This window comes from Microtus oregoni, unplaced genomic scaffold (genome assembly GCF_018167655.1).
Source record: "Microtus oregoni isolate MIOR12 unplaced genomic scaffold, Mior012 000044F_ref0000062, whole genome shotgun sequence".
In the NCBI taxonomy this organism is placed as follows: domain Eukaryota; kingdom Metazoa; phylum Chordata; class Mammalia; order Rodentia; family Cricetidae; genus Microtus; species Microtus oregoni.
This window is the reverse complement of record NW_024543218.1, coordinates 983,412-1,007,892: the sequence shown is the minus strand read 5'-3', so window position 1 is coordinate 1,007,892 and position 24,481 is coordinate 983,412. Positions and strand designations below refer to the sequence as shown.

At 41.8% G+C, this 24,481-nt stretch overlaps 1 protein-coding gene across 2 annotated transcripts in view; it reads right to left on the bottom strand.

Moving 5' to 3' along the window:
- The window catches only part of LOC121434799 (myomesin-1-like), a 127,544-nt gene that overhangs the window by 39,105 nt on the left and 63,958 nt on the right, over positions 1 to 24,481 (bottom strand). Inside the window, exons 15-22 of one of the 2 annotated variants that reach the window (XM_041633771.1) lie at positions 17,380 to 17,563; positions 16,901 to 17,075; positions 14,928 to 15,049; positions 13,337 to 13,627; positions 11,399 to 11,595; positions 8,230 to 8,356; positions 6,000 to 6,184; positions 1,981 to 2,095 (exon numbers count right to left, since the gene is read on the bottom strand). In XM_041633771.1, the coding sequence (XP_041489705.1) occupies positions 1,981 to 2,095; positions 6,000 to 6,184; positions 8,230 to 8,356; positions 11,399 to 11,595; positions 13,337 to 13,627; positions 14,928 to 15,049; positions 16,901 to 17,075; positions 17,380 to 17,563 (1,396 nt within the window). The remainder of the gene's footprint in view (positions 1 to 1,980; positions 2,096 to 5,999; positions 6,185 to 8,229; positions 8,357 to 11,398; positions 11,596 to 13,336; positions 13,628 to 14,927; positions 15,050 to 16,900; positions 17,076 to 17,379; positions 17,564 to 24,481) is intronic. The other variant, XM_041633770.1, reaches the window with a different exon arrangement.

The window sequence follows — 24,481 nt, the reverse complement described above, 5'->3', positions numbered from 1 at the left end:
TTCAAGGAGTAGGAGCTTCTCTGTTTATGTTTTCATCACCAGGAAAAGAAAGAGGACATTCTCTACTTGGCCTGTGTTCATTTCACTCCTGAAAACAGGGGCACACTAAAACACAAGTCCTCCCTCCAGAAAACAGGGGCACACTAAAACAAAAGTCCTCACACCAGAACAAATAAAAACAAAAGGTGCTGCTTTCTTTTACAAAACTTCAGGGAACAGAAATAAAAACTTTAAAACAGAACAAACTGAATAAGAATGGAACTCCTAATCATTTTGTAGTGGTTAGGAACTAACTGAGCAATGAGCACCAGAAACTTTGTTCTCATAATACGGGACTGTCTTCTCTGGCCCATCGTGGCTTCCTTGAACCTGTTAGAGAGGGCTGCGTTAGCTCAGTCAACAGTGCACGCAGGCCCATTATTAGTTTAACCTACGGCAAACTATGGCTGATGGACTAAATCTGGCCGGTTGCTTCTTTGCATATGGCCCACAAGTAATAGTGATTTTCAGATTTTTAAATGATTTTTTTAAAGGTCAGATAGAGTGGCCCACACCTTTAGTCCTAGCATTTGGGAGGCATATATTTAAGGCCAGCTTGGTCTACATAGCAAGTTCTAGGCCAGCCTGGGCTACATCATGAGATCTTGCTTCAAAACAAAACAAAAACAAAAACAGAGAAAAAAACAGCTGAGAAAACATCAAAAGAAGATTAATATTTCAAGGTATGGAAACATGATATAGAATTCAAGTTTTATAGTATGCATAATTTATATTATTTATATAATGTGCAGAATGCATGATATTATATGACACATGTATGTAATGCCCATGAAAAGGCCCTATTGGAGCACAGCTCCTATCTGTCTGTGGTTGTCTCCATGCCCTGGAAGACCAAGGTTGTTAACAAGGACCATACGGCTGTAAAGCTGGAAATACTACCTTTCCTTTAACACAAAGTGTGCTGACCTGTGGTCTAACTTCGGAGATGGAATTCTATACAGTCTCCACCTGTGTAAGGGCATGCCCACTCCCTGCTATTGCAGCTTCCTCTGTGACTGGAAAATACCTTATCAGGGCTAAAGGACAGGTCATAATAGGAACAGTCTCCTGGGGGTGCTTGCTTAGAATTGGTCCAGGAAGAATACCTTGTGGTTAGATGCTAGCTAGCCACGGTAGCTCCCAGCCTACTTCAAACCCAGCTCATCCTACTCTGAGGCTCCTGTAAAGGAATACGTGATTGGCACATGCTAAGAGTATAGGTACCAACTACTTAGATGGTACCCACTGTTGGCTGAGAGTGAGAAATAGGATTAAATTTATAAGAACAATGTTCATTTATGTTTTAGTCCTATAATATACTTTTACTTTTTAATTTTATTTTATGTGAATGAGTGTCTGACTGCGTGTATGTCTGTGCACTATGTGTATATCTAGTGCCCAAGGAGGGCAGAAGAGAGTGAGATCCCCTGAAACAGGAGTTACAGACAGCTGAGAGCTGCTATGTGTGTACCTAGTGCCCAGGGAGGGCAGAAGAGAGTGAGATCCCCTGGAACAGGAGTTACAGACCGCTGAGAGCCACTATGTGTGTACCTAGTGCCCAGGGAGGGCAGAAGAGAGTGAGATCCCCTGGAACAGGAGTTACAGACCGCTGAGAGCCGCTATGTGTGTACCTAGTGCCCAGGGAGGGCAGAAGAGCGTGAGATCCCTGGAACAGGAGTTACAGACCGCTGAGAGCCGCTATGTGTGTACCTAGTGCCCAAGGAGGGCAGAAGAGTGTGAGATCCCTGGAACAGGAGTTACAGACCGCTGAGAGCCGCTATGTGGGTCCTGGACTCGAACTGGGGTCCTCTGGAAGAGCACATCTTTTTTCCTCTTTGGTATTTGGATTAAACTCTGGCTCCTGTGCATGACCGTTAAACGTTCCCCTGCTGAGTGACACCCTAAGCTGGGAGGAATATTAATGGAAATGTAAGGACCCACCTGGACGTGTTTCTGCCACCACCGGGCCAGCAAGATCAGAAGGCTTCCCAACACCCGCCTGGTTGATGGCGCGGACGCGGAACACGTAGCTGACACCCTCTTGGAGGCCTTGCACCTGGAATCAGCAGGTTTGGAGGAATGAGTGTCTGATGTCACAAGAGCAGGTGTGCTCTTCCTCAGTAGGTGTCAATCCCTCATCAAGGAAACAAGGCTTGTGCTCCAGGGCTGCCTCTGCCATCCAGGCGGCTCTGACTTTGGTCTCGCCTCTCCGTGGACCAGCTGTCAGAGGATGAGTTGCTAAAATCCCTCCCGGCCCTGTCATTCTCATAGTCTCTCCCAAATCAGAAACATGTTCCATGTTCCCGAAATGCATGCTGCTTTGGATGAATTAGCTGCTTTATTCTTTGATCCAAAAGATAAACTACAGAGTGTTCAAAATAGCATTTATGTTACACACCCCGCAGTGATTCCCTTGGCAAAAAGACATTTTGTATTTGCCCACAAGTTCATTACAGAAGCTGGAGGGATGGCTCAGACCACTGGCTGCTCTTCCAGAGGACCCCACTTCAATTCCAAACAGCCACATAGCGGCTCGCAGCTGTCTGTAACTCCTGTTCCAGGGGATCTGACACACTCTTCTGCCCTCTGTGAGCACTAGGCACACACATGGTACACAGACATACAAGCAGTCAGAACACTCATTCACACAAAATAAAATAAAAATAAAATTGAAAAATATACTACAGGACTAAATCATAAATGAACATTGTCCCTGTAAATGTAATGCCTATTTCTCACTAAATAGGAGACTAATATAATTGTGAATTTAAAAACTTGTGAATAATCTAAGTGTATTAAAATTCTATACCCTCTTAGAGAACCAGCCCATATGTCCATCAACAGTTGAATTGATGAAGGAAATTTGATATTTATACAATGGAATTTTATTTAGCTGTAGAATGAAATTATAAACCGGGCTGGTGTTGGCTCATGCCTTTAATTCCAGCACTCGGGAGGCAGAGGCAGGCAGATCTCTGTGAGTTCGAGGCCAGCTTGGTCTACAAGAGCTAATTCCAGGACAGGCTCCAAAAGTACAAAGAAACCCTGTCTTGAAAAAAAAAAGAGAGAGAGAGAAGTGGGTGGAACTGGAGATCAGGGTGCTAAGTGAAACATGCAAGTCTCAGAAAATGACCTTGTTTCTTCTTATACATGGAACACAAATTTAAATGCTTACATGTAGAGGACATAGAAACAGAAAGGAAAAGGCCTAACGTGAAGGAGAAACGGGAAGAACAGAGGTTAATGGATCTTAGTAATATAAAAATGGAAGGGAGACTTTACAGGAAGAGGAAAGAGGCCAGCAATAGGGCATGGGGGAGAAAGCAATGGAAGCTGGGAGGAGGCCGGGAAAAAGGATAATGATGTATGTGTTTAACAGTGTTACAGTGAAACCCATTGCTTTACATGCTAACAGAAATAATTAAAAATATTCTACATCCTTGGTTTTTAAAATGATTTATTACTGTTGTCTATAAGCAGTGGACAGGGATACTGGCCACGCCACAGCACACATGCAGAAGTCAGAGGACGATCTTTGAGAGACGGCTCTCTCCTTCCACACGGTGTCTGAGGACTGAACTCGGCTAGCCAGGCTCTCTCCTTCCACATGGGGGTTCTGAGGACTGAACTCGGCTAGCCAGGCCTGGCAGCGAGTGCCTTTCCTTGCTGGGCTCGGCAAGTATCAGCCTTACGCCCGAGGGTTTTTTGTTTGTTAGTTCCTAAGTTTTTATGTGTATGAGTATTCTGCCTGCTGGTATGTTTGTGCACGCCATGCTTGTCTGTGAAGGCCAGAAGATGAGGGCATCAGGGCCCCGGGATCTGAAGTTACACATGGTTATGAGTGGCCTTGTGAATGCCCAGAGCTGAACCTGGGTGCTCTGCATGGCAGAGAGGTCCTCCAGCCCTCAGGTTTAAATGCTCAGGATGGCTGCTGAGAACATGTTTCATAAATCTGTGAATTGTTTGTGCTCTGTGTTGTTACTGTTCCTACGATTAACAATGCTGTTGACATTATCAAAATTCTTTTTTATTTTTAAAACATATAATTTAAAAGAGTTGTTTTATATCATTTTGAGTGAGGTAACCCAGACCCAGAAAGGCAATTATCACATGTACTCAACCATAAGTGGTTTTAAACATAAAGCAAACAAAACCAGCCTACAAACCACAATCCCAGAGAACCTAGACAACAATGAGGGCCCTAAGAGAGACATACATGGATCTAATCTACATGGGAAGTAGAAAAAGACAAGCTCTCCTGAGTGAATTGGGAGCATGGGGACCTTGGGAGAGGGTTGAAGCGGGAGGGGAAAGATAGGAAGGGGAGCAGAGAAAAATGTAGAGTTCAGTGAAAATCAATAAAATTTTAAAAAAGAGTTGTTTTAGGAAGGAATTTAGGTGTAATTTCTCCCATAATGCTGTGGTAAGGCCAACATTCAAAATTTGATTTAAACCAAACAGTGCTGGGGAACATGTAGTCAAACAACAAAGCTTTTTGACTCGGAATGTGCTATGCTCTGACTGTTAGATTTTAGATCTAACTGCTGGGCTGGGTTCTGATGGCAGCAGAATGTGATCACACAGTGACAGCTCTCACTGGAACTAAGGAATTTTGCTTTCTGGTTTTGTTTATGAAACAAGGTCTCGTGTAGACCAGGCTGGCCTGGAACTTAGTAGAGGCTGACCTTGAGCTCCTGGTTTTCTTGCTAGGATTACAGGCTTGCCACCACACCTAGCTGAGATACTGAATTTTCAAAAATAATTTCAAAACTGAAGTAAGTTCAGTCTGTAAATGAACTTAAACTAGGGCACTGGCAGAGTGCACAGAATGCAATGTATTCCAAATTCTACATTGAGAACAGAACAGGAACAGAGCGGTCACCAGGTGCCTGTCCCGAGTACACCTGCTGCATGGGTAGTGAGTGGCTGTGAGCTGGGCTTCTGGAACACAAGGGAGAGACCGACATTCCAGAGTCAATCAGCGATGAGACAGTACACCTGCGCTCTTCCGTCACTCTGGCACAAGGACAAGAGCATGACTAACTCATAATCTATGCACGCACACTCTCAGATTTCTTTTCTTTCCTATCATCTTACCAGGAATTATATTGTCTCCTTCCGTCCACTCCTGTCTCCCTCCTCTAATTATCAATACAGTTATGAACTGCTTCGTAGGAATGCAGTATGGAAATTCTGAGTGGCTGTGGTAAAGTCCCACTAATTAAGCTATAAACTATGGAATCATAATCGTTGCCCACTATGGATTTAGGGTCTTTGGGCACTCATCTGTGCCTAGCCCAGGGGAAAACACTCCTTCGCAGCTCCCAGCCTGCACACGTGCGAGAGCCTGCTGCTTCCGGGCAGCATCTGTGTTGGGCAGGCACAGGTTCAGTGAGCACACTCAGGGAAACTGGAGGCAGTGCCATGGTAAGGCTGAGACAAAGGTCAAGAGTTGAGTGAACCCATTCCAAGGAGCTCCGAGTGCTCCTGCGAGCACAGGCACGCCCGGGTAAGCAGGGTGAGACAGGGCATGACTCCAGCCAACCTGTGGTTACAGCAGTACCAGTGTGAACTCTGAAAAAGGGCACCCTCCAGGGAAAGGACACTGTCAGAAACGATTAGAGGAGGAATGAGGGTCACCTTTGGGGGACAGCAATGAGCAGTAATGTTTTAAGATTGGGCAGAACAAAAACTGTGAGGGGGTATGTCGGAGCAAAGAGGGAAAGGAGAGGGAGGAGGAGCTGGTGGCTGCCTTCCAAAGCCAGATTAGGGAATTCAGGTGAAATGTCACCAAACAATTTCAAGCATCAAAAAATTCCCCAGCCTTAATGCTGCCAAGTGGATGGAATCTCACTAGGAGCCTGATATATGAACTTGACTCTGACTGTGTTAGCTTAGTGTTAGTAGCTTTCCTCTTTAGAGGGAAAAGGCATGCTGCAGATCACAGGGCATCCTCTCACCCTCAGATACTTGTTCCCAATGGCTGCCTCATTGAGACCTCGCCATTGGTCATCTTTGGCACTGGCTTCCTTCAGGTCCACAAAGTAACCAGTGACTGGAGTCCGCCCTGAGTAGACTGGAGGCTCCCACTGGAGAACCAGGGAGCTCTTCCTGACTTCGCTGAGCTTCAGGCTGTGTGGTGGTCCTGAGGTAGGGAGAGAGAGCAGCAGAAGTCAGTGTGCCCGAGGAGACTCACTATGCGTACATTCACACCCACATCTATGGTCTCTCAGCTGACTCTCCTGCTGGTGTTCTCTACAGCAATCTCTCCGTCTCCTGAAAGAGGCATGTTGGGACCACTGCAAGTTTCCACAGCAACTACTTATGCTCTGCAACTACTTATGGCACAGGTGGTCAAGGGCATGCCCAGATGCCCTTTGGAGCTGGATCAAGCATCCCTTGGGCTGTTCTTGGGTGGACAAGTCATCGCTGATTTCAATCACTCTTAGGGCAGTTAGCCGACAGTCCGCAGAAGGCAAGGGAATTGATAGCACTCTGAAGGAAAGACACTATGATGTGTGCTGTGTGTACACAGCTGCATCTCTAGAGAGTCTGAGCTATGACGTCACCACCTGTGTCTGTGTGTCTGCTCTTCAAATAACAACTTCTGTCTAGACAGCCAATCAAAACCACCTGAAGTGACTCACAGTGACCTGACGTCAACTGTGATAAGGTATCAAACCACGTGGCAGAATATAGATAAAAATATGGGTCTTTGATTATAAAAATAATCAAATTTGTAGTCATATTAGGTATATTTTCAAGGTTAAACATATACTTAGATAAATAGTCTTCAAACACTTCAAAGACATACAGAACACCCCGAGACTTTTCATGACTGTGAGGTAGTATAACTGTAATTCTTACCTCACGACTGTTTTGCTGTGTATAATTTTACTATGTTAAAGCTAAAACATTCCTTTTTTAATTATACAAAAGGGAGAGATGCTGTAAAATAAGCCTTTTGTACACTGTGAAAATATGTTGCACTCGTTGGTTTAATAAGAAGGCCAGACTAAGAAAACTCTGGGAAGGAGGGCAGAGTCACCAGCCAGACTCTGAGGGAGCAGGACATGTAGAAAACAAAGTAACAAGCCATGAGCCACACAGCAGAACATAAATCAATAGAAATGGGTTAAGTTGTAAGGACTAGCTAGTAACAAGACTAAGCTATCGACCAAGTATTTATAATTAGTAATATCTCAGTTATTTGGGAGCTGGGTTCTTCTGTAGACAGGGTTCAGACAGAGGAAGGAGTGGCAGAGTAAGTGGAGTAGGCAAGGTGGCTGTCCACACAGGGTGTCTTCATGTGGTCTGGAGTGTTTATAAAATTTATGATTATATCATGCCTATGATTAGATATGTTGATGATTAAAGCCAGGAGTCCTATGTCATTCAGAATATTTAGGTTTTGGAAATCAATGCCAAAATCAGAAGCAAAATTGAAGTATGTGTTTGGTTTTATGGCACTATATGAGATGTAAACATGAGTAAGTTTTTCTGCTTACTTCTTTTTTTCTTCCTCATGTACACAACCACCTCCACCTCTACAGCAGACCAGATTCTCAGACTGCTGAGGGAAGAGGATGGTGTGTGAACATAGAGATGCTAGAGCTTAGGAGAGAGGCAAGCAGAGAGGGGCAGGCACACATCCTAGGTAGGCATGATAAGCCGATGTAGAACTTAATGTAGAACTACGACAAGGGAGGAGGACAGACAACAGGGAGAAGCCACCATCTTGATTGGGTCTCCAGAAGGAGAGCTGGGTGTTGATAGATGAGCGCTTCAAAGCAACACAGCTGTGAAGGATGCAGGAAGTGGTTCTAATAATAAATAATAATAAATCTGCTGTGGGATATGAACTGATTCTCTCAAGAGGCCTTTAAGAGACAAAGGAAAAGTTTGGGAGTCCTTCCAATGTTCACTTGGCACTCACATTGTGCTTCTGCCAGTCCTCCAAACAGAGGCTGAGCAACAGCAGCTATGGGCTTTAGTTGAAAGAGTAGCAGGAGGAGTTGATTTTCAAGTTTACATTGCTAGCTATCATTTACCTATTATTTAATCCGATCATAAAATATTTTAGGTAAGTATAGCAAGCATGTTCTCGTCTCTTAAATGTCAGCTAGGTAGTACTTTAGTTAACTCCAGACTGTAGATTTTGCTGCAGGAAAGACACGGTTTGCACTTTACCTGGGACAGCGATGGTCCATTCTTCACACCTGAAGCACTCACTCACTGCAGAGGGGGCCCCCAGCCCTGCGATGTTCATGGCTGACACTTGGAACTGGTACACTGTGTTTTCCTTCAAGTTGTCAATCTATAACATTGATAACATCACAAGCAGTTGTTCAGCATACCCTATGGTGATCTAGTTTTATTCCATGTGCTTAACATTTAACCTATTTGCTCTACATGTTGGATATATCCTAGGGTGACCCCAGTAAGCCACACCCTTTTATAATTACATTCCTGCTTGTAGCCTAAAGAACACTCTCCTGTATCCGGTTCCAGGGAATCTGATGCCCTCTCTTGGCCTCTAAGCGTACCGGCACACACATAGTGCCTATCCAGACAAGCAGATATACACGCATACACACAAATAAAAATAAAATTTAAAAAACAGTAATTGTACCAGGAGTGGTGTTGGACAATTTTAATCTCTCGGCACCTGGGAGGCAGACATAGGTGGATCTCTATGAGTTTGAGGCCTTCCTGGGCAAGACAGCTAGTTCCAGGACTGCCAGGGCCCTGTCTCAAAAGACAACAACAACAAAACAACAAGACAAAGCAGAAACAAACCAAAGGCCCAGGTAATTAATAATATTAAAAATCACAAGTCAATAAAATATAGTAGCATACAAACCAGGAAGAGGGTAAATGACATACTTTGAGGTTTTATGTTTCTGAGATGAGGGTAAAACAAAGAGAACAACAATGAGTTCTAAATTTGTTCAGCTACCCATAAGAAATCAACAGGATCTATGATAGACTTGGACAGACAGACCCCAAATCACAGGATCTATGATAGACTTGGACAGACAGACCCCAAATCACAGGACCTATGATAGACTTGCAAATATAGATCTGAAATCATAGGACCTATGATATAATTAGAATGATAGACCCCAAATCACAGGATCTACCTTTCAAGGCAGAGTAGGAGGAGATGCAACGATGTTTAAACTATGCCCAGAGCCAGTACAAGACCTCAGTGCATAAAGACACTGCCAAGCCTTACACCATGAGTTCAATCCCCAGCACCACAAGATGTGAGTGTTCTCTGACCTCTAGATAGGTGAGTACACACAAAATTAACAAATCTATACAAACGTTTTAAATATCCAAAAGTAGTCAATAAAGAACAGAAAAATGTACATGACAGAAAGACCCAGTAGAAAGTACAAAATTAGGTGATTAGGTTAAAATAAGGTTAATATTCCTACACGACATAAAATATAAACTGTCAGACAAATGGAACTATATTTGGTTTTATTTTTTTTGTTTGTTTTTTGTGGGTTTTTTTGCTTCTTTTTGAGACAGGGTTTCTCTGTAGTTTTGGAGCCTGTCCTAGAACTAATTCTTATAGACCAGGCTAGCCTCAAACTCACAGAGATCTGTCTGCCTTTGCCTCCCAAGTGTTGGGATTTAAGGTGTGCACCACCACTGCCCCAGCTTGAACTATGCTTTTTTTCTGTTGTTATTCTTTTACAGAGTCTCATTAGAGCTCAGGCTGGTCTTAAATTCTTACCTTACTTGCAGAGTGCTAGGATTGTCAGTCTATGCCACGTGACTTAATGTTGGGCTATTTCTAAGGGATGCATAAAAAGTATTACAGAAAGATTGAAAATTAAACAATTAAGAGTTACATGCCATGTAAACACCAGCCATTGTTGTGAATCATCATCTAAGTATCTGCATTTTCAGATGATCTTAGAACCCCTGTAAAAGGTTAGTTTGACCTCAAAGGGGCTGTGACCCACAGGTTGAGAACAACCAGTCCAGAACATCTTCAAGTGCAGAAACTCTGTGATCCTGGCACAAAGGAGGCCTTTCCTCAAAAGGGCACAAGATCACTGACCATGTTTACTGCACTAAAGGTTGCTGCAGTTCAGTAAGAAAGCCATGAGAAAAATGGGCAAAACTATGAGCAGGCATGCTATGAAAGAGGAAATAAAAATGAAGCCTATATACAGGAAAAGACATTTCAACACATTTGACACTCTGATGATCAAAACTGAGGATGTCTGAACAGCAAAATGTGGGCAAGGATGCAGAGCGGGAACTACACACTTTAGGAAGCAGTACAGAGAAAAGAGGAAGAAAAAGAGAGCCACGGACTCAACAACTCTACTTTGGTAATGGCCTAGAGAAATCATTGCATATATGTACTATCAGGTATGTTCATTGCTATATTGTGTGATGTAGTAAAAAAATAAATAAATGACCTACATGGCAATCAATAAGGAATGGAAGGCATATTACTGTAAAATCACATGGTGGAATACCATATGTAATTTTAAAAAAGCTGTACATAGAAACAGGGAGAATTCAAGGATACAGCTTTGCAGCTGGGCAGGGTGATGCATGCCTATAGTACTAGTACTTTGGAGGGTGAGGAGTAGGATTGCAAGTCTGAGGTTAGCCTGGGCCACATGAAGAAAACTCGTGACAGAAAACAAATAGAATATTTTATGTCAGCATCCTGGTCTGTGTGTGACATTTCATAAATTTCAAATATTAGCTAGAGTGTGGCACTGACTTCCAGGTGGACTATTTCCTGGCCTGCTCTGGCCTTGTTCTGGACTTTGACTGTGTGGGTGTCTGTGAGTGCTGGGGAGCTGGTAACTGGGCCCAGCAGGTGATGCTCTACCAAAGCTGTGCCTACAGAGAGAGCCACTGGGATCTGTGGCAGGTAGTGTAGTAGAGGGCTCCCCAACAGGAGAATATCGGTTCCCCTTTCTGGCCATCACAGCCACATTACAGGAGGAGGGTCAAGTAAGCTGGCCATGTCATCATGAGCTTAACTGTGAAAATTGAAAAAAAAAAATCCAGAGTTAGAGGATCTAGCAATGTCTGAAGCTAGTGAAATGATCACTGCTGATTTATAAGTTTTGAAAGAAAATACCAGTTTTCATAATAAATGCACATTTTGAAGTAAATATTCTAAAAAAAATCATGCTTACCCTGCTTAGCTAGCCATACTAATCTTATCTACCAAGGGATATTTTTCACAAACTCACACCAGTGTTGACAATGAACGGTGGCACAATGACACACACCCTTTAACAGGTCCTGGGTGTGTACACGCAAGCACCGTCTCATTCGCAGGATGCAGCCCACCACAGAGACACAGGCTTACCTTGTATGCTGCATCACTGACGGCCTTGATGTTGGCTTCTCTCCACTTTCCTGGCACCCCACCGATTACCTCACGGTAGTTCACATAGTAGCCCGTAATCTCTGCCCCTCCAGTTGTATCTGGTTGCTTCCATCCAAGAACCATTGAGTCCCGGAAACTTTCAAGACAAGTGATGTCATAGGGTGGAGATGGTGCCGCTGTTGTGATAGAAACAGCTCGTAAGAGGAAAATGCACTTACAATTCTGGATACATTCACCATACCTACCTGGTGTGCCATGCATGAGGGCACTGGTTGTAGTATACAATGAAAATGTGAGATTGAACTGAAACTTGGCACCTGACTTGGTGTATGAGAAAAAAACATAGACATTGAGAAAGTGTACTGAAATCACTGAATTGAGTTTTAAAAAACATGTCTGGCAAAATGCTATGTCCTCAAAAAATGGTCTTTTTCCCACAGGAAGAAATATTTTCCTCAAGATGGTTTTGTTTTTATTTGATCTCTGATGACAACAGAATGTGTACGTATCTTGGTTTCTGTCTCTGTTTGCTTATTTGGCATCTCCATACAGTTCCGATGGTTTCATATTCATGTGCACTTACCCCGAGGCTTTGTGCACACTCCAGTCAGGAAAATATCCTACATCTCAGTTAAATGCACTTTTAAAAACATTCTCTAGCACAAGGCACAATCTGTCCTGTGGCTTCTTCTTGGCAGATACATGTTTATCACAATGTTTTAAAATCACTCCTGTGATTTTAGATTCCTGGTGCGAAAATGTTTCACATAGCACAAGATACTATGTAGCGATCATTGCATTGTTAGTGCCTAGCTAGAAAACTATCTGAAGGATATTTCAAAACTCCTTGTACATTTACATGGCTTTGCTGGTTCCCTTTACATTTGACCACTGAAATGATACTTTTCAATGAAGACAGAAAGATACAGTGATAGCAAGAAATCTATCTAGATATGCAGTACATCAAGGAAATTTCCAAAGATTTGTTTGGATTATAAGAGTTACATAAATGATCACATTCCTATTCAAAACAACTTTTAGAATAAAGAAAACCTTGAGAATAAAGTTGTCTGTTTATCTGTCTGTCTGTCTGTCTGTCTGTCTATTCCTTTTCTCTCTCAGATCACTTATAAGGAAAGACCCTAAAGTGACTATTACATTTCTTCTTAGTTAATGGGATAAATAAGGGTTCAAAGCAAAAAAGTAGAGGAGTTATGAAAGCTGGGGTGGGTTAGAGATGGGGAATAGATAAGAGGCACCTAAATTATATCCACACTTTATGTGACACATTGTCTCCTAGAACACACAAGTAACCCATAGCACCAGCCACTCACATTTAGCTTTCTACTAAGCCATCTTCCAGGAGCCCCTTCTGGGAAGAAGTATCATGCCTCACGGAACATAGTTCTCAATGGCTATAATACCATTCCGAACGTTTTGGATCTGCTAAGAACTAGTGATCTGAATGAAGTACGAATGATCACTTAAAAGCCTGAGTTGAACAATGGACGTTAATAACTCTGTCACTTCATTACGAAATGTTTTCCTCTACATCTTCTGAGCATGAGCACGTCAGAGCTCATGTCAAGATCAATGAGCTTCATACAGCTGGGGTAATCATCAAGTCCTTCCTACCCTCATGTCTAGGACCTAGCGTATCTCCCTGACAAATGCCCCCTCATTCAAAAAGGCCTGTAAACATTTTGCCATGGCTAAGATGAAGAGATAGTGCATAAAAGCCAATCCCACATTTGATTGTGACTTTGACAGTGTATTAGATGAAAGCATGCTGAATAGGAACATAAATTCAGAACCAACAAATGAGGACCGAACACGGATGAAGCATATGATCTGGACAATGAGAGAGGTGAGGACACTGATGGAGACAGATGAAGAGCTGGACTTGGCAGTTCTCACCTACTGGGTCCTTCTTCTTTTGTGGGGGCTCATGTTTACTTTGCTCCTTGGGAGCTGCCGTCTGTGATGGCGGGCTGAGCTCCTCCTGAACTGATTCACTTACTGTACTCACTTCCGCCTGGCCCCGGCGGGAAGGGCTACTGGGTGCTGAAGGTTTGTTAGGTTTGCTACTGAGCAAAGCATCTTTTTGAGAGGTTGCTGGGGAGGCTCCATTCACGCCCCCCCTGAAGTCTGTTAGTCCAGCAGGTGCATCCCTCAGTTGAAGCCACACATCTGGAGACACTCCTCCCCCTACAGTCACCAGACAACAACAGAAACGACGACGTGAGCCAGACCCCGTACGTGTTACTCTTGGATCACAGAACAAACAGAAGCATCAGGACTACAAGCAGAGCGGAAAACAATCTTGGTTTAGCAGAATTTACACCAGGGAACATTTCAACGTCTCCATATTTTGAAAAAAAAAAAAAGAAACAAGAACAAAACCAAACCACAGACAAAACAGGAACCATTTCTTCTTACGGAACCAACCCAAAGGGTTTAGTTTATACAGGGAAAAGCAAGTCTTGAGAAATGTATGCTCTAATAGTTAACATAATAGAGAAAGGACCACAAAGCTCACAAGACACAATATTAAAGATTCTAGCTGTATAGCAGAATCATGACTGTTAGTGCAACAGTAACGAACTGTACCTCCCAACTCCCAAAAGAACATGTCTGCTACTGTCTACTTAAAATAATGTCAAAGAAGAAAACTAATGTTAAATATAGTTGTGGTGCTTGTTGCCCTATTGCTCTGAATTTTGAGACAGGGTCTTGGTATGTAACCCAGGCTGACCTTGAATTCTTAGTCTTCCTGCTTCGGCTTCCCCAGTTGCTATGGTTATAGATATGCATCACTGCACTTGCCTCATCTTTTCATAGTGGTACTAGGGCTTTACACACCATAACTGTGCGCTCTAGTACTGAGTTACATAGTCAGTCAAATATTTCTATTAACATGTTAGCATATTACAGATTTTCTTTTCTTTTTTTTTTTCTGGATTAGCTGGGTCTCTTCCCCACTCTAGTTAAGATTGGGAGGTATAACACATAGATACATATAATTGCCTTATTAATTATGTTACTCTGTTATTTTGCAAACAGATGAGACATGATTAAGCAACCACATGTGTCTTGCATGAGTTTTAGAGGCTTTATAAAAAGCATGGTAACGTCCTGTTATGAAAAAGAAGCCGAGCTCTGCTGCGGACGAAATGGCTTTTAAGTACAAGATGGCAGAGTTATGGTGATGTACCCCTTCATGGAAGCGGGATGGCCTGCCAGGTCCCGGGATGGAATGAAGTTAGAATGAAGTTTCCTACGGTGGGGGATGTCTGAGGAAACACTGCAGACGCACAGACACTGGTAAGTGATGAAATCTGTAACACACCAGCTATGGAAGGGTCGCTGTCAACTGGAGCCAAGAGAAAGTGACTGTTTAACTGCGGGATCATGGAGTGGAATTAGGAACTTCAAACCATTTATAGACATGATGGAGAATTGGAAAACCCATTCTTCCCTTCGGCCAAATTACGAAGAAGGAGCTTACCGATAGCAGCTTTGACTTCGATAGCTTCCGAATCCTGGGAATATTCACTAAGTCCAGCTGCGTTCACTGCTCTGACCCGGAAGATGTAGCTCTGACCTGTGGCCAATCCATGGCAAGTAAATCTAAAGAGGAGAGAGCTTTCAGAGCCTTTCTGAGGAGGGTGAGGCAAAATGACCAGCAGCTTAACTGAATGGCCCGGCTTTATGAAAGATTCATTTTCAAAAATGAAACCTTCAGGTAACACATGCACCTTAGATAAGAAGGCAGTTTGAGCAATTTTTAAAACTCGCTCTGTCAAAAAAAAAATTAGGAGTCTTGACTTACCTTGAATGTTCATCAGAAAATGTTCAACAGGGAACAATAATACTACCTACCACATACTGATTCTGCATAAAGGTGAGCTATCTAGTCTTTAAAATACAGTAGTAGGTCTGAACAAAAGAAGCACATAGTGAATAATAGGTGTGTTGACGATATCATGAGTAGTTATTTCAGGTATATACTTAAAATGTAAGGTATACTGATAAATCCTGTCACAGACACCTAACCACTACCTTCTTTACACCAGGGAAGGCATCGTCACATGAGAAATTACACTGGAATCTGAAATAAAGTGAAAAATAGTTCCCAGAATTACCTCTTGGATATCAAGATCCAACAATACAATACGAATCCATGGTTTCTCCCATTTAAAACCACCATCCTCCTTAACGGCTGTGACAGCTGTACGTAGCATTTCATGAATCAGCGTAACATTAAGTCGGCCTTGAAGATTGTAACCCAGGAAATAACGTGTCTGCTAAGACTCTATCCACTCACTGGTTGAGCAGTTGATAAAGCGAGCCGTACTTTTCAGTCTAGCGTCTACTTGGTTGGGTGAATATTATTGAACACCTTAGAGGTGAAGGTATCAGAATAGTTATCACGGGTATGAAGATGACTAACAACGGTGTCTGCCCTTCATTGGCTCCTGACTGCCCCAAGATAAAGATGGAATACACGGCTATATGAGTGAAAAAAAAATGAATGTCGTGTGGAGCATGCTGCTGTCTTCCTTTATCTGCTGGTCTCCAGCCTCTAGGGTCCAGTTCCACTGGGAACCAGATCCTCTGGGAGTGTGCAGCCTTTGGAAAGGGCTAAGACGGAAGCTGCCAACAAGCCTATCAGACTCTTCCTAGGGACCACGTCTCAAGTTGGCCCTAAATAAAGCAGGCTCAACTGGCTGAGAAAATAATTAAAAGCAAGACAAACTACTCTCCCCACACTGAAAACAGAGAAAAGGAAAACTATCAGGATGCCCTTGTTTTGATGGCGCTTTCCCTCTGCCTGGTCCTGGGCTTGATTACGGTGATGTGCAGAACTTGGGAAGTGCTAGTATTCCATTTTCTGTTCTTTTAAAAATACCATGTTCGGTATAGCCTGTTAGGTCTCACATGCAAAAGTTCAGAGAGGAACAATGGGAAAAGATAATTCAAACAGAAAGAATCAGAAAAGAACATAAAATGAACTTCTGAACTTCTGTGTTTCTTTATTTAACACTACAAGTCTTTGTTTCCAAATGTATTACATTAGACATGCTCAGCTTTAAATTCATTTGGCTATTTAAAGTAAATGTGTATATGTGTTCTTAAAAAGATTTTTTTTAACTATATCTATACGCGTGGGTGATGGGAGAGAATGTGCCTGCGTACGGAGGTGAGGCCAGGAGAAACTATCAGACCCCTGGAATTGGAGTTATCAGTGACTGTGAGCCATCCAACATGGGTGCTAGGAACTGAACTTGGGTCCTCTGCAAGAGCAGTATACACTTCTGACTGCTTGGTCATCTCTCTAAGCCCATGTGTGTTATTCCTCCACTGGCTGTATGTACTGCATGTGGCTTATAGTAATTCTGGAGCACGTACACACACACACACACACACACACACACACGCACGCACGCACGCACGCACACACGCACGCACGCACATTACCGTGAGCCCTTCACAGGGTTGTTGTTGCAGGGCTCCCATTTGCCAGAGCCAACCACACTAGACTCGATGTAGTAACCAACTAGTTCTTTGGCATCCTTGGACTCCTCCCAAGAGACCACCACTGAGGTATCTGTATTTCGACTTGGGATGATTTTTCCAGGGGGCTTGGGGATATCTATGTAAAAGAGAAAATGGTGATCAGATTCAAGGTAGTTTAGCATACTTCTTTCCCATTGCATATGGGCAAGCACACACGCACAAATGTTTACACATCATGTTAAACATACATTTGCTCTGTTTTATAATGCATTCTGCTCAAAATGTTATTTAGGAAGCGTAACCTATGGACACTGAAGACTATATTACCTGTCACATTCATGAAGTTTACTTTGCATAAGCAAAACAACACTATTTTATTCTTGGTTTGGAATTTTCTCTCGCCACAGTGTCCCAGTCGCTCAGTCTGATCCCACACTTACCAAGTTTGTCCCCTACGATGGTCACTTCTGTTGCCTCTGAGGGTTCACCGACTCCTGCTGAGTTTGAACAGCGGACGCGGAAGCGGTAAGATTTCCCCTCCACCAAGTCGAACAGAGCAAAGCGAGGCGACTTCACTGGGAGTTCTGTGTTGACACGCTGCCAGTTTTCTGTCCCCACGTCACACTGCAGCAGGAACAGGGACATCACAGAGGGACTCACACACACTTACCTGCCAACAACCACCCGTGTTTCGAGAGCTGGGCTGGAGAGGAGGTGTGGAAAAGGACAGCTGAATGCCATAGGCTTCTACATCAGCTGTGGCTTTGAGCCCTTTAATAAACTGTTTTAACACTTCGCTTCACTTGTACATAAACAAATTTGTCAGTCTACTTAAAGAAGTCTTTATTTCAAGGCTAGTTATTTTTCTAGGTCTTAGGGTAGGTCATCATTTCGATGAACTGTTTTCAATACTTAAATTTGTGCGATTTTGCTATGAATGTTATTTTAGTTGAGGTTATAACTCAGGGCATCCTTCGGGTGCACATCTGGCTGCCGCCTCCTCAGAAAGGCCTGGATACATCCCTCCCTTCACCAGTTCAGAAGAGTCCGGTCCTTCTCTCACCACCGTCTAGCCCTTGCCCAGCTAAATATTCTCCAACTATACTGTGTGTCTCTATTCACACGGTTGTTCATTTGCTTTCTCCTCTACCAGAAGTCTATTCCATGAGCTCAAGGGACCTCCTTGCTCACTGTCCTGCCTCAGCCCAGAAGGACACTCAAAGTTTCTTCTCTGATTATGGAGATAAAAAGATGTTCCTTTGTGAAATTGTGTCCAAATTTTAGAATAAACCATAAAATATATTTTAAAAAAATTTAAATATATTGGAAGGTATGGGGCTACATGTATGTCATCTCAGCCCTCAGAAGGCTGAAGCAAGAGAATAGCCGTGAGTGTAAAACTACTCTGAGCCGCACAGGGACTTCTGCTGAGATGCTGAGTTAGACTCTGTCAAAAAAAAAAAGTGAATAAATAAATCTTATCCTTAAAATGACAGTGACTTGGATGAAGAGGTGAATCACGATTTGGCGGGAGTTAGTCAGCACAGTCGTAAGACAAGTCAAAGGCTTTCTCTAACCCTACCATTCAGCTCTGCTCGATATCACCAAAAGCATGAATTTTGTTGCTCTTGCCTGAGTGTGCTATAGATTAAAAAATCATTTTCAAAATAATCTTCAGAAATCCATATTTTATGACAGGCACAGAGGCTGTCAAAGATGACACAGAAGTTTGTACTATACTATTCAATGTGACCACTACTGACTTACTGACTTGACATGGGATGTATTCAGTAGCATGGCAGAAGGGACCCAAGGGTCTGATTCCAGTTAGTAATGAGCTGGGTGGCCTTGGAACGTGAAATGGGTGCTCTTGACTTCATTGTTATAATCTGTTATAAGGCAGATTTATCAAGGTGAAACTCTAGTGTTCCTGCAAAATATTTCATGATAATGTGTCATTTGTACGTGTGATCTGCCCCTAGGAGTGATGAAATTGTCCCACATCTTTATATTCTCGACATACCTCCTCAGGGGAATGCATAAGTAATCATTAATCATTTTTACTTTCATAATAAAAACAATAGCTACTTTCTCTGTGCTATGGATGTTGTAAGCCATCATAACTTTAACCCTCTCGGCTGCACCCCCACCGTTCTTGCGAGGAGCAGATTTCAGCTTTGGAAGGAGTTCAAATAATGCAGGTAGAGTGCCTCTTATTTCAAACGCGTGGAACCACAAGTGTGTGTGCGCGCGTGTGTGAGAAAAATCTACATATACTTTACTATTTAAGTATCCCCAATCCAAAATCCAAAACATTTTGAGTGCCTTGTTGGATATTGAATTTGGATTTTTAAATTACAAATGTTTACCCTATAGCTGGATTTATGGCCCTATGCCAAGATTATCCATGTTCAAATCTTACTTCTGCCTTGTACCTACTGTGCAATCTGGAGAGAAGTGTAAATCACATCAATTATTCAGTTTCCTTATCTATAAAAGAGGTATAATGAAAACAAAAGTATGACCCTAACAGGGTTTCTTTTAAGAATTAGATAGGTTAACTTAAACGTGCAATCCAGTGATGGCCTCTAGCAAACATCTCTTATTTTCATTTCCATAGATAGAAGCAGCACTAGAAAGTAACATTGCCTTGTGCCTGACATAACTAGATTTTTGAAAGGGAAGTGAGAGAAAGTATCCAAGATGTGAAATATCTGAGGGAAAAGTTGGGGGCTGAAAAGAACACTTTAGGATAGGGGAGTTTAAAAGGAAGACCCTGATTCACCCAGTTCTTTCACTTTTGAGACCCTCAGTTTCCACCATCTTAGGAATCACAGGCATGACTTCAATGTTTGACTATAAGCCTGTATCGCAACAGACCAGTTCACAGTTTATGCACAAATCCCAGGTGAAAGTTCCAGCAAACGCAAGCACAGGAGATAATACTGTGCTGTATAAACATTCTAGGTGGGTGAAAAACATGCCAGTAGGTGAACCTCTGCAAAGACTAACACCTCATAAATGGTTCATCAGAAATAATTAGACTCACAGTAGAATTGCTGGATATTTATAGAATTCTGTAATTGCATCCTAGGCCTCTTAACATGGTCTGCATCCTTATTTCTCCAGCATCCTGGATGCTGTAAGAGTAGAAAACACCCTGTGCAGCTTCTCCATAAAATGTCATACTCTTACATATTATCTTCTCTTCCATTTAACTGTGATGTGGGATGTCCTGTGTATGTGTTGCTTTTACTGGTTGATGAATAAAGCTGTTTCAGCCAATGGCTTAGCATAGGAAAGCCGAGCAGGAAATCCGAGAAGAGATAGATATAGAGAGAGAGTAGGCTAAGTCAAGCAGACACCAGTCAGATGCCAAGGAAACGAGACATGAAGAAAATGAGGCAATGCCATGGCCACGTGCCAGTACACAGACTAATAGAAATTGGTAAACTTAGGATGTAAGAGTTAGCTAGAAATATACCTGAACCATCGGCCAAACAGTGTTGTAATTAATACAGTTCTTTGTGATTATTCAGGTCTGGGGGACTGGGAAATGAAAGTGCAGTCTTTGTATACAAATGGTGTTCAAGTGTTTCCACATAAAGCCTGAGAAAGCTTTAAAAAAAAAAAAAGGTGAGGAGGGGAGGGAATTCTAGACAAAAAAAACAACAACAACAACAACAAAAACAGAGTTAAGCCTGGCTTCTCTGTAGCAGCATTGTCTCGGGTAGGCTCTGTTTGCTAGAGGCAAGCAGAGTCATGGCTCCTTTAAGAGAGGCTTCCTGACAGCATTAGTGGTAAAAAACTCACAGCTCTTTTAAGAGGTTCTGTCACCACACGTACTTAAATGGTGTTTATGAGCAGCTGGTATCAGGCTTCTTGGTGGTGGCATGGACCTAGAAACTCCACAGAGTTGTGGCAACAAATCTGGCTCCTGCCAATACCTCTGCCATAAAGCTAGACTCTCAAAAAAGTAAGAAATGAGGCAGAGCCAGCCACAAAAGCAGCAGCTTTACTCCTAGCCAGATTGCTAAACAGACTAAAGACTCATGTGGTCAAAAAAGATAGAGATATACAGTAAAGACAAATTCAGACAGAAAAAAAAAAACAAACCTCTAAACGGTTTACAATGCGTTTAAAAACTATACGTAGACTTGGAAAAGAAAAGAACAAAAGAAATAGAGTAGTTGGGTGTGATGGTGCATGCCTTTAATCCCAGTAATTGGGAGGCAGAGGCAGGTGAGTCTCTGTGAGTTCAAGGACACAGTCTGGTTTACAGAGTGAGATCTAGGACAACCAAAGATACACAATAAAACCCTGTTTCCCAAATCAAAAATTAAAAAATAAAGTAAAAGAAACAGAGTGAAAATAAAAGAAAGCCATGTAAAGATGGAAAATACACAAAGAGAAAGAGTCTGGAATACACACACACACATACACACACACACACATATGTGTCTGAGAATGAGCTAACTACAGAAAGACATTTCATTGTATGGGCTGCTAAGCCAAAACAACAATATATATTTTAAAGATATCTTGACTTCAAAATTTAGGTCTAAGGACATGTTACTTTGGAAAAGAGGTTCTGCTTTTGTTTCCACAGAGATTAGAAAGCTGTGTATTCCTTATTGGCTCATATGGTTTGACCAAATAAGACTCCCTGAAGCGATGGCCTAGGTGGTCCAACATCCATGACAGTTTTAGGACTGCTGGTTGAAATGGACCAACCACACAAGATACCCCATGAAAGACCTGATTAACAGCACCCCCAATCATTAGGAAGTAGTATAAAAACCTACAAATTCCCAAATATTGTTTATAAATGTTTATTTTCATTTAAAGGGTACAGTCAAGGTCTTTCTAAAGAAAAAATGGGAATATGATATAGAAATGAACACTACTGCATTGGTATGGACTTTGGTTTATTGATACAAATTTAAGGTCAATTTTGCTATATGTATATTTCTACTCTTGTTTAAGGTATTACGTTTATACAGCTCATTAAAAATGTAATATATAATTAAAAACTATGAATTAATAGATAGTCATCTATAAAAGTCAAACTTGTAGTCGTGCTAGTTAAGTTTTCTAGATGTAAAGAGATATATTTCAGATGGATAGATATTCTTCAAACTTTTCAAAGACCTACAGAATATGGCACTTAAAATATTTTTAAAACTTAGGCTTTTCTCAACAGTGAGACATGTCTGCTTCTGGCAACACCAATTACTTTAGAGAGGTTGATGGGGATTGAAGAAACTTGTTATGGAATTTGCCTTCAATGTAAAAGGCTAACCATTTGGGCAAGAAACTGTTCTTGCTTGGACTGCTTGATGGTATGCTACATGAACTGGACATGCAGGACCCACAGAAAAGTGACTGCTTAACTTTCCAAAAGACAGAATGGTCTGTTAGGGTTCCTGCTTTACAGAAGAAACTGCCAGACATTCTGCAGGACACAGAAGAAAGCAACGGATGAGCTTTGCCAGTCCAAGGCAGAACAGATCTTCAAATTTCCTGCTTCACTGAAAAGTCTGCCGGATACTATGGGCCTTTGGCTGAAGATGGAGGCCCCAATGTTACAAAAGAACTTCGGGTGACTGTCCAAGCAGTGAGATGTCTCTGTCGTTTTTAGAGTTTTGAAAGCTGCTTACAATGCACTTTCTGTTTACACGTAAGTAATATTATATCCTTCTGGGGTCTTTGATGGAGTTGAAGACTCCATCGAATTATATAATTATAGTTTTCATTAGTTATGGTAAAAGATAAATTAGATATAAAACTTTAGACTCACAAAGATGATAGATGATAGAGTATTTTCCTTAATTTGCCAAATGAAAAGGGACTAAATATTATAACTATAATTCTTGCTTGATAACTGTTTTGTATATGCAATTTTACTATGTTAAAGTTAAAACATTCCTTTTTAATTAGATAGAAAAGATGAGATGATGTGGGATGTCCTTCTGTATATGTGTTTAATGGTTGATGAATAAAGCTGTTTTGGCCAATAGTTTAGCAGAGTAAAGCCAGGAGGGAAATCCATATAGAGATATAGAGAGAGAGTAGGCTAAATCAAGCAGACACCAGTCAGCTGCCAAGGAAGGAAGACATGTAGAAAATGAGGTAAATGCCATGGCACATGGCAATACATAGAATAATAGAAATAGGTTAATTTAAGATGTAAGAGTTAGTTAGAAATATGCCTGAGGCTTTAGTCAAACAGTGTTGTAATCAATATAGTTTCTGTGTGATTATTCAGGTCTGGGTGGCTAGGAAATGAAAGTACAATCTCTGTTTACACAACTGAGCAGGCTGATAGGAAAAAATGTTCAATTGTTTAATGATAAATGATATGTACTTTGATCTGGGGAAGTTAGAGACTTTTCAAAATTCAGGTTGATGTGACCAAAGGAAATGGTCAACAGAAGCCAGCACTGACTCATCTGAAGCACATGTCTGAGTGGGTTGTTATGCGTCATTATGTTAGCAAAATGGTAATTACTGTCACAGAGTTAATTCAGAGCCTTTTCCTGTAGAGTGTGTCAAAGAAATGCAGTGGGCATGGGTGTGTATTAAATTTACCAGAAATGTACATTTAGCTATTACTCTATCATTGCTTCTATTAAAATAGAAAAAGGTTTAGGGTGATAACAAACATTTTATTTGGGGATAACATTTAGAAAATTGGAAACTAAACATATAATTTTAGATTTCATTCAACCAGACCCTTGGAAGATTTCTAGTCTTTGTTACATGGGAAAGCAGTCATAAACTTATTGTTTACAATTTCCTGCAGATAAGAAAGAAGCAAGACATCGATCTCAGGAATATCAGACAAATGTTCACCACCAAAAATATTAATAACGGAAAATCACAGACAATAACGTGTTAATCTGGTGTAATTCTTTTTTCTTTTCTTTCTTTCTTTTTTTGTTCGTTTTGTTTTCGTTTTGTTTCGAGAGAGGGTTTCTCTGTGAAACAATCCTGGCTGTCTTGGAACTCACTCTGTACACCAGGCTGGCCTTGAACCACAGAGATCCCACCTGCTTCTGCCTCCCAAGTGCTTGGATTAAAGGTGTGGACCACCACCTCCTGGCACTCTAGCGTAATTCTTAAGATCCACAAGTTTGAGATAAATAAAAGGCTATTAAGATATTTGCATACTTTACTAGTGAGAAGGCTAGTGGAGGCAACTGCCACCAAGCCTAACACCTAATTTTGATCCTGAGACCCACATGGAAGAAGGAGAAAATCAACTTTCATAGTCTGACATCTGGCACATATGCTGTCATGGGCACACTGCGTGCATGTGTACATGCATGCACATGTGTGTGTGTATGCATGTGTGTGTGTACACACAAAGATATGTCTATATAAATTGCATATTGGGAAATCCACACATACTTGGGTTAGTCAACACTGTGGTGGAGTGGGCAGGGTCTCATGGGTACTCATTAGCTTATGGTTGACATTTATGACATAAAAATAACATTTTATTCAGTGCAGTATCCACTGATAAGGCCCCTCTGTTCC